Source organism: Coregonus lavaretus, assembly GCF_964263955.1.
Source record: "Coregonus lavaretus genome assembly, chromosome: 19".
NCBI classification, from domain to species: Eukaryota; Metazoa; Chordata; class Actinopteri; order Salmoniformes; family Salmonidae; genus Coregonus; species Coregonus lavaretus.
The window spans coordinates 21,469,296-21,485,792 of record NC_140006.1 but is presented as its reverse complement, the minus strand read 5'-3'; the positions used below and the strand labels follow the sequence as shown (position 1 = coordinate 21,485,792).

Here is a 16,497-nt window from a genome sequence, read left to right as displayed (position 1 = left end):
ATTGTGCAAGGCTATATGTACTGTACTGAACGATGAACCACACCCTCTTAATCATTCACCAGGCTTATCTAGGCATGAGTAACAATATTTCAACGCTAATCCACTCTTTCTCTCTCACACTCACATGCTCCCTCTCTCTCTCACTCACATACTCTCTCTCTCTCTCTCCCACCCTCCCTCTCCTTAAAATGAAGGATTTACAGTAAAACAGCATGACCAACATGCATAACACCACCATGTATTTTATATTATTTACTTAAAAACAACATATTAGCAAAATGTGACACTTACAAAATAGGCAACACAATTAGTTTACTAAATGGGTCAGTTTGGAAATTGAATTCCAAATGAATAATAAGAACATATGACAATGCTGTTGAATCCATAGAATTAGAAATTAGAATACTAGAATGGACATGAACCTTCTTATAATTGTCCAAAGGTCAGCCATGTTGGTCAGGGAGAGTTGGTCAACCATGGTTTGCCAGTGCTGTGATAAGATATTGTGTAAAACAATGAATGTGAAGAATGTATCTGCACTATATGTGTGTTAACTAGCTAGCCAGACAGTTTTAGAGGAATGATTCCAAATTAACTACCAATATGCCAAAATTCCATTCAAACAATGCAGTCAATCCACAGCCATACACTGGTTCAAATCTGTTGATGTTAGGACTTAGACAAGTTGTAAATGCAACAAGTACTGATATTGTATCATATAATAGCACTCACTGCTTTCCAAGTAAACTAAATCTGAGACATTTATGGGCTGTTTACATATATTTTAGATGCTTTACACATAAAATTGCTATAAAACCCATATATGTCCCGTGTATCTCAGTTGGTAGAGCATGGCGCTTGCAACGCCAGGGTTGTGTGTTCGATTCCCACGGGGGATCAGTATGAAAAAAAATAAAAAATGCACTCACTAACTGTAAATCGCTCTGAATAAGAGCGTCTGCTAAATGACTAAAATGTAAAATGTAATATAAACTGTATTTATAATTATATGACAATATTTGAGGTTGACTATAATTACATTACACAATATCTGATACATCACATGCCTTACTTTTATTTTTCTGCATAAGTAAACTACTGCCAATTAGACTAGTTTTGGATTTCTCCCTGACCAAGATGGCTGCCATTTTCGTCCCATTATGGAACAAACTTTGAGGGTTTATGACTTAGCCCCTCTAGTAATGTAATAGGATCTCTATGGTTGAATCAATCAATCACATGTCGCTATGAATACTCACAGGCTGTCTGTCTGGTTCATACCCCTCCCTGTTCTCACACAGCCTCATGCTGAATACCACAGCATAACTGACTCACTGTCAGACACTGTCTCATCAACCCCATGGGCCATATCAGCACCTGTCTCTTCAGAACCTTCCATTCTAAAAAAAAATATCACCCAGAACCTTCTATTCTAAACAGAAGCACCCAGAGACTTATATTCTAAACCGAAGGATGCAGAACATTCTATTCTAAACAGAAGCACCTAGAACCTTCTGTTCTAGTCTAGTGTGACCAATCAAACATGGAAGCCCCAATGTAGTCTAATCAACACTCATATAGAATAGTGTGTAATGTTTGTACCCCATCCACCTAAATTCATAGGTTATTTAAAAATTCTAATCATCTAGTCAAATATTCATGTATTCTTCAAGGCACCTGTTTTTATAGCATCACATGAACAAACAGTTGATTCTACAATACTAAACTTCATGGGAATTTACCATAAGACAAATAAAAGAACATGACCAATGACAAAAGAAACAGAGAAAATCACATAATGTACACTATTTACACACAGCAAATTGGTCAGTGTTACCTAGTGATAATTTTTTTGTGGAACATTTCTAGTGTTGGTTCAGGATTTAAATGAACACTCAGTAGTGTAAAAGAACTCCAGTGTTGGTGATAATAACCAGATTTGAGTGTGATTACGTCATTTTATTCTGTGTAGAGTAAAACACTTAAAACCACGCCCATCATTATCATATTTCCCAGCAAGCTCTATTGCAGGTAATTTTTTTCAATATCTGTGTTTTTACATGTACATTGATTGATCAATTAATCTTATGCTACTCAAAGATAAATAACATTACTTTTTCTAAACTAACTCAATCTGTTAGTTAGATTTATTATACCTGTTACTGCAATGGTTGTTTCAGGTAGTCTCATCTATCAACTTTCCAAACCCTTACAGTCATTCTGAATGCAGGTGATCAAACATTTTAACGCTTGGATATCCACACTCTGGCTAGATTCCAATAGGAATGATATTACCTTGCAAGCCAGCATAATGTGAATGCAAGCTTGATGTGGCCTTTAAACCAGGAGTTCCAGGCCACTCTGTTAGTAAGACCTTGTGATATACGAAAATGTATTGTTTAATTTTAATTTGGTGAAGGTCACAGGACTGAAAATGAACGAATGCAACAACCATGTCTTTGTCACTAACAATTCACTCGAAAAGGCACACTGGGAAATATGCAAATAAGGCTTTACACTATACCCCAAATACGAGTTACCTTAACACTCCAGGTGTTCATTTCCTTACACTGAGAACGAGTAACAGCATCAGCTCTAATAAAATGTTAATTTCACTGAAAAGCGTGGACCTGTATAGACTCTGAAAAAGTGTTACATTTAACAATCTCAGAGTTGATTCAACACTGGAGAATTAGCTGTGCAAGTAAATACATAGTACTTTCCAGTGCAAAATGGCTCTAACCAACAAACAGTTAAAGCAATTCAGTGTGATTACTCTGAAAGATAGCATGGCAACCCTCTTTATAGATTCCTTAAATTCTTGGTAATTATCAGAAAAATAGTACACTTACAGTAAAAAAAAACATATTGCCTTACATTCTCTTGGTTCATTTCTTGTTACAGACCTCAGCTAATGTCTTGAACTTTGGCCCCAGTGTGTTTAGGAAGTCCAGGTTTTCCTGGTTGCCTTGGTCACTGCAGCAGCCCACCGAGCCGGCTGGAGACCCCACCCCCTCGAAGCCGTACGTGTGGATGATGTCATCGGCATATCGCCCCTCCTCCCCCGTCCCTAGGTAAGCCAACTTCTGTAAAGACCAGGTAGACAATGTAAGAGATGAGGTGAAGAAAGGAGAATGCATTTTGTTATTAGTCCATAGAGAGCAGCCAAGGACTAGTCCGATGGTAGGGAAGATATTACAGTAGGTGATATTACATCCTTACACAGGATATTACTGACAGGTATTACACTGAGAACAGACCAACATTTCACCAACCAGACAAGATATATGAAAGCTAACACAGGATTTTGCAAGTAAGCAAGCAAACAATTCACATGGGAATTGTCTAGGATTTTACCAATAGGAAGAACGATTGAGTTGTTTCTCGAGTTCCCTACAACCACTTTACCTGTTGTAAAAACAGCCCGTTGGTTTGCCAGAAGTGCCAGGCTGCAGAGTTGTTGAATTTCATGAAACGGGTGTTGTCAAAAGTCATGTTTCCACCACCATATTGACCTCCACCACATTGTCCACTGCCATATTGTCCACCGTATTGGCTGCCTTCGTATTGGCCAGGGTAGCCATTCTCCATATTGGTCAATATGACGCCGCCAGACTGCTGTAGCAGGTTCTGTTGAGCACCCAGGCCTCCTCCAATCATACCCGAGTTCTTAGCTCCCACCCACCCTACGTCAATCATGGATCCCTTCACTGATTGATCGATCCCAGATGCAGGAACGATGATGAGATTTGAATCCTGAGGAGCCATATTTCAGAGAGAATTTAAGAAATATATTAGGATATTACAGTGAAATTTGCTCAGATTCCATGAACATGAGCAATGTGTTTCGTAATGCTGTCATTATGACAGACTTACCACTGCATCCCCTGGGGCCTCAATGTTAGACTTCAGGAGGATACCGCCGCTGTCGCCCATATCCTCCAGCTCCATTTTCTCATTCTTTGTAACACAGATGAATGCAAAGAGGATACCTGCAATAAAGAACCAAAAAGAAAAGTAGCTCAATAAAAATTCATGGTCAGAAAGTGGTCACAGGGTCATCTGACGAACAAGAAGCACAAGCCATTTGCTAAGGAATAAAGTTATACTAGCAGTCATCAGCTGCTTAAGACTTCACCATCTAATGTCTAATGCATCATACAGTTGTATATGTTGTCCTATCTTATTACTGCTTTGACACTAACCTGTCAGGCCTACATAAATAATATGAATGAACATAATAAACCATTAGAGACTCACAGAGTAGAAGTAGCAGGCCCAGTGCCAGCAGCATGGCCAGGATGGCCCACACACCCAGCGATGTGGAGTTCTGGTAGGCCAAACATGCTCCGTTCCTGCAGCGGCAGATCCGGACCGTTACAGTCTGGGTCTTTCCAAATCCCTGTAGGTCCTTGACCATCAGGGGGACAGTATACACACCAGTAGGAAGCTCCTTGGTGTGCTCCAACATCACCGCAGTGTCTGAGGAGGAAATACACTGTTGTTAAGAACAGGAGTTTGGGCACTAGTTTTCCTGGTGAGATTACATTGTAAGGACTAAAACTCCTGGCTCTAAACAATGCTCATTGTCAGTTAGGTGCTGTGTAAGGTTGCATTCTAGAGTATTTTGCCTCTAAAGTTGTATTGAAAAATGTATGAGACTGACTACTCACTATAATATGCACATTTTACATTTATATTTAAATAACTGCTTCACTTTTTAAATCACATTTGGAGTCCATAGGTAGGAATAATTTTCATACTATTAAGTCGCTTCACAGCCCATCTCCCATCATGCTCCTCTCCCAGTTCAAAGCTGAAGGGGGCAGAGAATGGAGCTTGGTCCTTGTCCTCTGCTATCACCAGCACAGAGCCCATCTCTCCCCCATCCTTCTCACACATCACCAGGTCTTTAAAGGGGATGTCTGGGACGTGGTCATTCACATCCTCCACTTGAATAATCACTGTCCCTGTACCTGTCTTGAGACCTAAAAAGAGAGTAGACATACGTAAGAAACACAATAACATATCAATGAAATATTATTGCTGGTTTTATTGTGGTTTTATTGTGAGAGCTTGACTGAGTAAGATTTCCAATGTATTCATTAATCACACATGGCAATAAACTTGAAAGTTCAGTGAAATACAGATGCTATAGAGTACTGGTATCTCCCTAGTCACTCCCTGTTATAAATGCAAAACAGAGTAGCTAGGGTATGGCCCTCAATGTGTATGTGTTGATATGTAGGCTACGTGTGCCTTTAAAAAAATTTATGTAGTTCTGTCCTTGAGCTGTTCTTGTCTATTAATGTTCTGTATTATGTCATGTTTCATGTTTTGTATGGACCCCAGGGAGAGTAGCTGCTGCTTTCGCAACAGCTACACTACCGGTCAAAAGATTTAGAACACCTACTCATTCAAGGGTTTTTCTATATTTTTACTATTTTCTACATTGTAGACATCAAAACATTGAAATAACACATATGGAATCATGTAGTAACCAAAAAAGTGTTAAACAAATCAAAACATATTTGAGATTCTTCAAATAGCCACCATTTGCCTTGATTACAACTTTGCACACTCTTGGCATTCTCTCAACCAGCTTCATTACATAGTCACCTGGAATGCATTTCAATTAACAGGTGTGCTTTCTTAAAAGTTAATTTGTGGAATTTCTTTCCTTCTTAATGCATTTGAGCCAATCAGTTGTGTTGTGACAAGGTAGGGGTGGTAAACAGAAGATAGCCCTATTTGGTAAAAGACCACGTCCATATTATGGCAAGAACAGCTCAAATAAGCAAAGAGAAACGACAGTCCATCATTACTTTAAGACATGAAGGTCAGTCAATACAGAACATTTCAAGAACTTTGAAAGTTTCTTCAAGTGCAGTCGCAAAAACCATCAAGAGCCATGATGAAACTGGCTCTCATGAGGACAGCCACAGGAATGGAAGACCCAGAGTTACCTCTGCTGCAGAGGATAAGTTCATTAGAGTTACCAGCCTCAGAAATTGCAGCCCAAGTAAATGCTTCACTGAGTTCAAGTAACAGACACATCTCAACATCAACTGTTCAGAGGAGACTGTGTGAATCAGGCCTTCACGGTCAAATTACTGCAAAGAAACCACTACTAAAAGGACACCAATAAGAAGAAGAGACTTGCTTGAGCCAAGAAACATTAGACCAGTGGAAATGTGTCCTTTGGTCTGGAGTCCAAACTGGAGACTTTTGGTTCCAACCGCCGTGTCTTTGTGAGACGCGGTGTGGGTGAATGGATTATCTCCGCATGTGTATTTCCCACCGTAAAGCATGGAGGAGGTGGTGTGATGGTGCTTTGCTGGTGACACAGTCAGTGATTTATTTAGAATTCAAGGCACACTTAACCAGCATGGCTACCACAGCAATCTGCAGCGATACGCCAACCCATCTGGTTTGGGCTTAGTGGGACTATCGTTTGTTTTTCAACAGAACAATGACCCAACACACCTCCAGGCTGTGTAAGGGCTATTTTACCAAGATGGAGAGTGATGGAGTGCTGCATCAGATGACCTGGCTTCTACAATCCCCCGACCTCAACCAAATTGAGATGGTTTGGGATGAGTTGAACTGGAGAATGAAGGAAAAGCAGCCAACAAGTGTTCAGCATATGTGGGAACTCCTTCAAGACTGTTGGAAAAGCATTCCAGGTGAAGCTGGTTGAGAGAATGCCAAGAGTGTGCAAAACTGTCTTCAAGGCAAAGGGTGGCTTTTTGAAGAATCTCAAATATAAAATATATTTTGATTTGTTTAACACTTTTTTGGTTACTACATGATTCCATATGTGTTATTTCATAGTTGATGTCTTCACTATTATTCTATAATGTAGAAAATAGTAAAAATTAAGAAAAACCCTTGAATGAGTAGGTATTCTAAAACTTTTGACCGGTAGTGTATTGGGGATCCTAATAAAATACCAAATCACACCAGGTGTTATAGAGTGACTACTATACTCCTCATCTTGTCACTTAAACAACCCTTTCATGTTCACACAACACAATAAGTCTATGGAACTTTGACGGGGTTGGAAGGGTGGTTGACGCCAATACGAGAATGTGTTAGGTATTTGGTAACATCAGCTAAGGCGTAAAGACAACAACCTCTCATTGTCTGTGCAATGTCAGTCAAAGGATGCCTTGAGGAGATGGCACAGGGCACAGTGGTGTTGTTAGCTATAATTATGATGCTCAGTCTCTTCCTTGTTTTAGACTGTTGATACTTTTTACAGTGATAGAAACAGTGGGAGGAAGCAAAAATGCTTAGCATGCTATTAGCTGGAAGGCAATAACGAGGGCCCAGGGTTTTTCCTAGCAATAGATGAGTTATGATCATCCTAATAGTGGTGTATATCTGACTATACAGATACAGATACACTACATGACCAAAAGTATGTGGACACCTGCTAGTCGAACATCTCATTCCAAAATCATGGCCATTAATAGAGTTGGTCCCCCCTTTGCTGCTATACCAGCCTCCACTCTTCTTGGAAGGCTTTCCACTAGATGTTGGAACATTGCTGCGGGGACTTGCTTCCATTCAGCCACAAGAGCATTAGTGAGGTCGGGCACTGATGGTGGGAGACTAAGCCTGACTCGCAGTCGGCGTTCCAATTCATCCCAAAGGTGTTCAATGGAGTTGAGGTCAGGGCTCTGTGCAGGCCAGTCAAGTTCTTCCACACCGATCTCGACAAACCATTTCTGTATGGACCTCGCTGTGTGCACGGAGCCCTGAAACAGGAAAGGGCCTTCCCCAAACTGTTGCCACAAAGTTGGAAGCACAGAATCGTCTAGAATGTAATTGTATGCTCTAGCCTTAAGATTTCCCTTCACTGGAACTAAGGGGCCTGGCCCAAACCATGGAAAAGAGGCCCAGACCATTACTCCTCCTCCACCAAATGTTACAGTTGGCAATATGCATTGGGGCAGGTAGCGTTCTCCTGGCATCCGCCAAACCCAGATTCATCCGTCGGACTGCCAGATGGTGAAGCGTGATTCATCACTCCAGAGAACGCGTTTCCACTGCTCCAGAGTCTAATGGCGGCGAGTTTTACACCACTGGTGATCTTAGGCTTGTGTGCGGCTGCTCGGCCATAGAAACCCCATTTCATGAAGCTCCCGACAAACAGTTCTTGTGCTGACGTTGCTTCCAGAGGCAGTTTGGAACTCAGTAGTGAGTGTTGCAACCGAGGACAGACGATTTTTAAGTGCTACGCTCTTCAGCACTCGGCGGTCCCATTTTGTGAGCTTGTGTGGCCTACCACTTTGCGGCTGAGCCATTGTTGCTCCTAGATGTTTCCACTTCAAAATAACAGCACTTACAGTTGACCGGGGCAGCTCTAGCAGGGCAGAAATTTGACGAACTGGCTTGTTTGAAGGGTGGCATCCTATGACAGTGCCATGTTGAAAGTCACTGTGCTCTTCAGTAAGGCCATTCTACTGCCAATGTTTGTCTATGGAGATTGCACGAATGTGTGCTCGATTGTATACACCTGTAAGCAACGGGTGTGGCTGAAATAGCCAAATCCACTAATTTGAAGGGGTGTCCACATACTTTTGTATATATAGTGTATTTAACTAAGACACTGTAACAATATCTACTTACTGGCATCAATAGCTTTCATACTGACGTTGTACACGCCATTCGTTACAAAGTGGGACTCCCTGTCGATAGTGTTGGCGATCTTCAGCTGTCCGGTGCTTTCATCTACCTTGATCCATGAAGCAGGGTCCGAGACCTTGTAATACCTGAGAGGGATCAGAGAGAGAGAAGACACTTTTACAGCATTCTCTTGCATAATGGTACAATTCTGCTGGATAGAGAAAAACATTGCATTCCGTTTTTCACAATACATCTAACTTCTTTTGAAACGCAATCTGACCTTACTTGTTATAACATCATATTATTATTATGATTATTATCAACATGGTCACACAATAGGCCAATACTACCCTGGTTCCAGATCTGTTTGTGCCGTCTTGCCATCTCCTATGATTATGGCAAGACAGTACAAACAGATCTGGGACCTGTCTAGGTCAATTATTGGTGGGATCAATAAGGTAAACTAGGTTCTTACTTGATGCCGGCACTGCTCTTGGTCTCTGGGTCTACGGCTATGTAGGTCCCAATCAGGGTGTCATTAGGAGTGTTCTCCTGGACAGTGAAGAGTACGGTGGGGGCGGTGAACTCTGGTCCCTCGTCTTCGTCCACTACAGAGATGTCTACAGGGATGGACACCCACTGGGCCTTGGTCCCACTCAGCTCAGCCTGGTTACGGGCCAACACCTCCAGCTTTAAGTTCTTGGTCTTCTCGTAGTCTAGAGGCTGAAGACACAGCAAGGACATGGAGTGTTATTTTACTGTATTATTATTGCTCGATCAGCCTTCAATGACAATGCGTAAAGAAGCCTTTTGGCTCAATATTTTGACTGTCTTTAGTTCATTTTATAAATAACTAGCAAGACATCTATGGATCCTGAAAGTCATGATCAGATCAAAAATAGAGGTTCATTGTGAGTGCCAGCTCACCTTTGTTAGATAAATTAGTCCTTCATTTGTTTTGGGGTCTCTTTCGATCCTGAAGTTCCCCTTTTCATTCCCCTTTTTGATGACAAACTCAGTGTTCCAGTTTGGTGTCTTCACCAAGTCCTTATCTTCAATGGGGATTCTGAGGAGGAGTCCCTCTACTTGGTTCTCTTTAACTTTTACATCGTACTGCAAGAGAAAGTAACGTGTCGTTATTTGACCAAAGTAAACAGAGTATTCATAAAACAAACTGGGACATCCATGCCTTTTTTGTTACATTGCGGAATAAACTGCAATACACAAACTCCACTATTGTAAGAAGTTGTCAAAGAAAACGTACAGATGTCTTTGTGAATGTGGGAGGGTTGTCGTTGATATCCCCCAACACAATGGTGGCTGGGGAAGTGTTGACTAGACCATTCAGAGCTCCATTCATGTCTTTGATTTCCACTGTCACAACATATTTCTCATTCACCTGCAAAACAAATACAAACATACATTTAGATCAATAATTCAAACAATGATAGTCGTGCTCAACAATGTGGAAACCTGGAAAACAGTAAGTGAGATATTTTTTGAAAAGGTACAACGATGGGACTGACCTCTCTGTCGAGGGTGTCTGTTTTGGTGCTGATGACTCCTGTCTCTGGGTTGATGTAGAACAGGTCGGTCCCAGAGAGGAGGGAGTACCTGATCTTAGTGTGGTCTGTACCACGCTCGTCTATGTCTGTGGCATTCACCATCCCCACCATCGTCCCTGCAATAGAACACGTCACAACACACAGGTTATTAGTTCACATCCACAAGTTCCTGTTACAAAGGTCCATATCTGGATTTGACTTTTCCCATGTACTGTATTACAGAGGCTAAAGGCACTCTGGTATTTCTTACTTCAGCTGTGTGTTTCTCACCTGCTTTGCTTTGCTCCAGCACATGAAACTGCATTAGGCCAGTGAAAGTTGGCGCATTGTCATTCACATCCACTACATTCACTGTGATGGGTAATGGTAGATCTGTCTCCTGGTTGGTGTATCTGTCAAACACTCTTGCTTGAAACTGGAGGAAGATGGACTCAGTTTAGTAATGTCTTACACTGTTTGTATTGTCTGTGCTACGCATCAAGAGTACAAATGTCATGTTTTAACATCACAGATAAAGAATTGATCAATTATTCAAGCAAGCAATCAATAATTGTTGTCTACTACTCACTACAAACTGAGGGGTTCTCTCGCGGTCGACAGCTTTGTTGACCTGCAACATCCCAGTGTCCATCACCACACTGAACACACCCACAGGCTCCTCTGTCACACCAGGCCCACTGATGGTGTAGTACACACTGCGAGTGGCCGACGAATCAGATGCAATCTGGACCAGGAAACAATCAAGTATTATCTGCCGTCAAGCTTCAACAAGCAACTTGACGATGACTTGTGGGCAGTGGGTTACGAAAAAAAAAAAAATGAATACACACAACAAAAAAGTGGAAATTATACCCCCACCCAAAAGGACTCTTTAGAGACTAGAAGGACAAAGGGGCATGTGCTCTGCGCAGGTAGAGCCCTATCTGTGCACGTGCCTGCTCTGGTTAAGAAATTGCACAGTTAAGAATGTTAAGCATTGAGTTTTGCAAAACAGAAATGCTCATCCATGCCTTACAGGTAATAGGCCTAAAGCATTATACTTGTCGACTACTGTTACAAAAAGTTATTTTGTATTAATATGTATTCCCTAGGCAGGTTACAACATATGTACAGTGCACATTCAGCCTTGTAGTTAGAAAGGAAGGGGAAAAAACAACAAAGTAAACGTTTCCACTGATCCCTCTGTATGTGTGTGGTTGGGTGTGTCTGGGTGTGTGAACCCCATGTAAGGGCATGGAGCATACAGGTACATAATGTGTATTAGCCGCAAGTGAGGAAGAATGAGAAATAGAGTGGAACACGGGGTGGGAGAAAGGCAAGGACAGGTAGAGGATCATTTGGGGTTTGTTACGTGACATGAAATATGGACATGGCTTAGGTTTGATATCAATATTCAAATAGACAGAATGTGCTGAAATGGGATGCAAGTTGTAACTTATTTTAAGGACATTACCAGCTCAACGTCCTTTGGAAATGGCGGTGCGTCATTTTCTATGATGTTGAAGGGCAGAGGACTCCAACGTCTTTTGGAGCGCTTTAGTAGGCCATCTTTCAATACCTGAAAATGCTGAAAAAAAGAGCACAAAGTCACAAGTCAACAATGTGATATAGATAATTTCACAACAACATAATACTTCTTTGAAAAATTGGACTTTGTACTGTAAACCCATGCAGAATCCACCTTACCTTTCTAGAGTTCTGGACAAGGTAAACATCCATTTCTCTCTTCTGACCATCGAGGTCCTGAAACTGCACTGAGAATGTCCTGCCATTGGCTGGTACCATGGTGATGGCGACGGTTACTATAGTGCCATCAGGTCGTACTGTGAAGTCGGGGTCACTAGTTGTAAAGTGCAATGTGATGGTCTCACATTGGTCCACATCAACTGAACGACGAGAGAGAAAGAAATGTTATCAACTATCCAATGAATAAAAACCACCTGGATCATCCAAAGCAAGATTTACAGTTTATGGCTATATTGATTGTTTCATTCAGTATCAAGAACATACAAAGTCAGACAGGACTGAAACATTTGTGAATGGCAGGACCTTTTGAAATAACATGTCCAACTTGTACTGTCTGAGGTACTGTTGCTTGTATGGAGACAGGGATAAAGCAGGAGTCCACACATGAGATGACCTGGAGTTGACACATGCAAGAGAGATATTGTTCATACATTCTAACAGGTGGCATATCATACAATAGCTGTTACAAATATGGTACTGCATTCATGGACATTCTGTCTTGTCAGTTCTTTGTACTATATGAACCAAAAGAATAAACTATATTAAATGTGTACAAGGATCACATAATAAGTTGCATGGACTCACTGTGTGCAATAATAGTGGGGCGGCAGGTAGCTTAGTGGTTAAGAGCATTGTGCCAGTAACTGAAAGGTCGCTGGTTCTAATCCCCGAGCCGACTAGGTGAAAAATCTGTCGATGTGCCCTTGAGCAAGGCACTTAACCCTAATTGCTCATGTAAGTCGCTCTGGATAAGAGCGTCTGCTAAATGACTAAAATGTAAAATGTAGTGTTTAACATGGTTTTTGAATGACTACCTCATCTCTGTACCCCACACACACACAATTGTCTGTAAGGTCTCTCAGTTGCACAGTGAATTTCAAACACAGATTCAACCACAGAGACCAGGGAGGTTTTCCAATGCCTCGCAAAGAAGGGCACCTATTGGTACATGGGTAAAGAAGAAGCAGACATTGAATACCCCTTTGAGCATGGTGAAGTTATGAATTACACTTTGGATGGTGTATCAATACACCCAGTCACTACAAAGACACAGGCATCCTGCCTAACTCAGTTGCCGGAGAGGAAGGAAACCGCTCAGGGATTTCACCATGAGGTCAATGGTGTCTTTAAAACAGTTACAGAGTTTAATGGCTGTGATAAGAGAAAACTGAGGATGGAACAATATTGTACTGTAGTTACTCCACAATACTAACCGAAATGAAAGAGTCAAAAGAAGGAAGCCTGTATAGAATAAAAAATATTCCAAAACATGCATCCTGTTTGCAATTAGGCACTACAGTAAAACTGCAAAAAAGGTGGAATGCAAAGCATTATGTTTGGGGTAAATCCAACACAACATCACTGAGTACCACTTCCTATTTTTCAAGCATGGTGGTGGCTGCATCTTGTTATGGGTATGCTTACCATCGGCAAGGACTACAGAGATTTTTGGATAAAAATAAACTGAATTGAGCTAAGCACAGGCAAAATCCTAGAGGAAAACCTGGTTCAGTCTGCTTTCCAACAGACACTAGGAGACAAATTCACCTTCAGCAGGACAATAACCTAAAACAAGGTCAAATATACACTGGAGTTGCTTATCCTGACAACACTGAATGTTCCTGAGTGGCCTAGTTACAGTTTTGAGTGAAATCGGCTTGAAAATCTATGGCAAGACTGTCTAGCAATGATCAACAACCAACTTGACAGAGATTGAATATTTTTTAAAAGAATAATAGGCAGATATTGTACAATCCAGGTGTGCAAAGCTCTTAGAGATTTACCCAGAAAGACTCACTGCTGTAATCACTACCAAAGGTGATTCTAATATGGGCTGTGAATACTTATGTAAATTCCATATTTCAGTATTCAATTTCAAATGAATGTGCATACATTTCTAAAAACATGTTTTCACTTTGACATTATGGGGTATTGTGTGTAGATGGGTGAGATTAAAAAATATATTTAATCCATTTTGAATGCAGGCTGTAACACAACAAAATGTGGAATAAGTCAAGGGGTATGAATACTTCCTGAAGGCACTGTAGATATATCAACAAGCTGCACCTTGACAGTGATCTTTTTAGCTGAATGTTAGAACACTGCATAGCAGCGGGAAGTAGGGGTTCTGCAGCACCCCCTGAAAAATCGCAATAAAAATATATATGTAAAAACAGGCTTATATACACTATATATGCAAACGTATGTGGACACCCCTTCAAATTAGTGGATTCGGCTATTTCAGCCTCAACCGTTGCTGACAGGTGTATAAAATTAAGCACACATACATGCAATCTCCATAGACAAACGTTGGCAGTAGAATGGCCTTACTGAAGAGCTCAGTGACTTTCAACGTGGCACCATCATAGGATGCCACCTTTCCAACAAGTCTGTTCGTCAAATTTCTGCCCTGCTAGAGCTGCCCCGGTCAACTGTAAGTGTTGTTGTTGTTGTGAAGTGGAAATGTCTAGGAGCAACAACTCGAAGTGGTAGGCCACACAAGCTCACAGAACGGGACGGCCAAGTGCTGAAGCGCGTAGCGTGTAAAAATGGTCTGTCCTCGGTTGTAACACACACTACCGAGTTCCAAATTGCCTCTGGAAGCAACGTCAGCACAAGAACTGTTCGTTGAGAGCTTCATGAAATGGGTTTCCATGGCCGAGCAGACACACAAGCATAAGATCACCATGGGCAATGCCAAGCATCCGCTGGAGTGGTGTAAAGCTCGCCGCCATTGGACACTGGAAACGCATTCTCTGGAGTGAGGAATCATGCTTCACCATCTGGCAGTCCGACGATCAAATCTGGGTTTGGCGGATGCCAGGAGAACGCTACCTGCCCGAATGCATAGTGCCATCTGTTATAGGGAGCATATTATAGCAGCAAAGTGGGGACCAACTCCTTATTAATGGCCATGATTTTGGAATGAGATGTTCGACGAGCAGGTGTCCACATACTTTTTTCTTTTTGGTTTGTTTGTTGTTGTTTTTAGTTTTTTTATTGCAGATAAATTGTAACTTCCACATACTTTGTCATGTAGTGTATATATTTTTTATTTATTTTTCTCACAAATGTTATGCACTGGGCCTTTAGTAGTCCTGTATTACGGACCGATATAAATCGCAGCACACAACCCCAAACATCTTCCCCCGGCTTTGCAACACTGTAAAGTAAAAGTTAGGCTACAAAGTTTGCAAATTAATTTACATTAATAGAATCTAGGGCAGGTGACATATCAAAATCAAATGTGAATAATACAGAAACACTTTAATTTAATAGAATTGACTACTTACCAAAAAGATGCATAAATGTACAGGTAAATTTGGTGCCATTTTTGTTGCCGCAATTCGAAACACTGTATTCGACTAGACACGATTCCACATGCAATTACTAAAAATTGTTCTGTCAAGGGTGGGATTAAAGATGGTTGATATTCTTGACACCAATCAATTACAGTACCCTAATTTTGTACATATGGCGACTGGTATTGCCGATAGAGGAATGACTGTTTCGTTTATGTTCTAGTATCACCGTAGAAATGTAGGCATGCTACCACGCCCGCAATTACTCACTAACCTATTAGATCGAAGTCACGCCCAGCCTGCTGGTGGGGAAAACAACCTGTCGTTACCTAGGTTATTCCATTAGCTCACAGCAAAAACGTCACCTTTTTCAAACGCAATTTTCTTGTTGTCTGCTTGTTTTAGTCAATTACAAAACTACATTTAAGAAAAGTACAACATGTCTAATGATAACTTTTCAACATTGCCTGCTCCCTAGCGTTCTCACTACTTAGAAAAACCCTCATGCCCTTTTTCATGATGGTGCTAGCTTGCCGACCTGAACATTAAGCTAGCCAAGACCAACAACATAAACAAACGGACTACACAGTAGTGAGTGGAGTTATAAACTGACTATACTAAACAAGTTAAATGTCCCCACATTTCCCACTCCCTTTACGAAAAAAGATTGCAGTTAAACTGCAGTACACTGCAGTTATTCAGCAATTACTACCTCCAAAATACCACAGTCAACTGCAGTTTCAAAACTGCAATCTTTTTTGTAAGGGTCCAAATAGCCTGAAGCCAGATGGCTCTTCTCGCAGCCTCTTTTTCCCTACCTGGGAGCATTGTAAACCGTAGATCGGGATTTTTGACCTGGTTACATGTACATTGAACAAAACATCAGCATGTTTTGATATTTCTGTATAACAAAAAAAATAGACAACAAAGTTGGCTGCTTTTCCTTCACTCTGCGGTCCGACTCATCCCAAACCATCTCAATTTGGTTGAGATCGGGGGATTGTGGAGGCCAGGTCATCTGATGCAGCACGCCATCACTCTCCTTCTTGGTAAAATAGCCCTTACACAGCCTGGAGGTGTGTTGGTTCATTGTCCTGTTGAAAAACAAATGATTGTCCCACTAAGCCCAAACCAGATGGGATGGCATATCGCTGCAGAATGCTGTGGTAGCCATGCTGGTTGTGTGCCTTGAATTCTAAATCACAGACAGTTTCACCAGCAAAGCACCATAACACCTCCTCGTCCATGCT

The 16,497-nt window shown here is 41.3% G+C and overlaps 1 protein-coding gene across 1 annotated transcript; it reads right to left on the bottom strand.

The window, feature by feature from the left end:
• Positions 1 to 224: 224 nt before the first annotated feature.
• Positions 225 to 15,432, bottom strand: LOC311146576 (desmocollin 2-like protein). Its single transcript, XM_084183094.1, has 16 exons — positions 15,239 to 15,432; positions 12,249 to 12,339; positions 11,886 to 12,085; positions 11,653 to 11,766; positions 10,768 to 10,923; positions 10,470 to 10,614; positions 10,161 to 10,315; positions 9,899 to 10,033; positions 9,562 to 9,747; positions 9,110 to 9,357; positions 8,638 to 8,780; positions 4,764 to 4,988; positions 4,261 to 4,482; positions 3,877 to 3,992; positions 3,409 to 3,756; positions 225 to 3,086 (listed from the first exon to the last, which is right to left on the bottom strand). The coding sequence occupies exons 1-16, from the start codon at positions 15,275 to 15,277 to the stop codon at positions 2,889 to 2,891; spliced, it is 2,721 nt and encodes a 906-aa protein (XP_084039220.1). The 5' UTR covers positions 15,278 to 15,432; the 3' UTR covers positions 225 to 2,888.
• Positions 15,433 to 16,497: the final 1,065 nt, after the last annotated feature.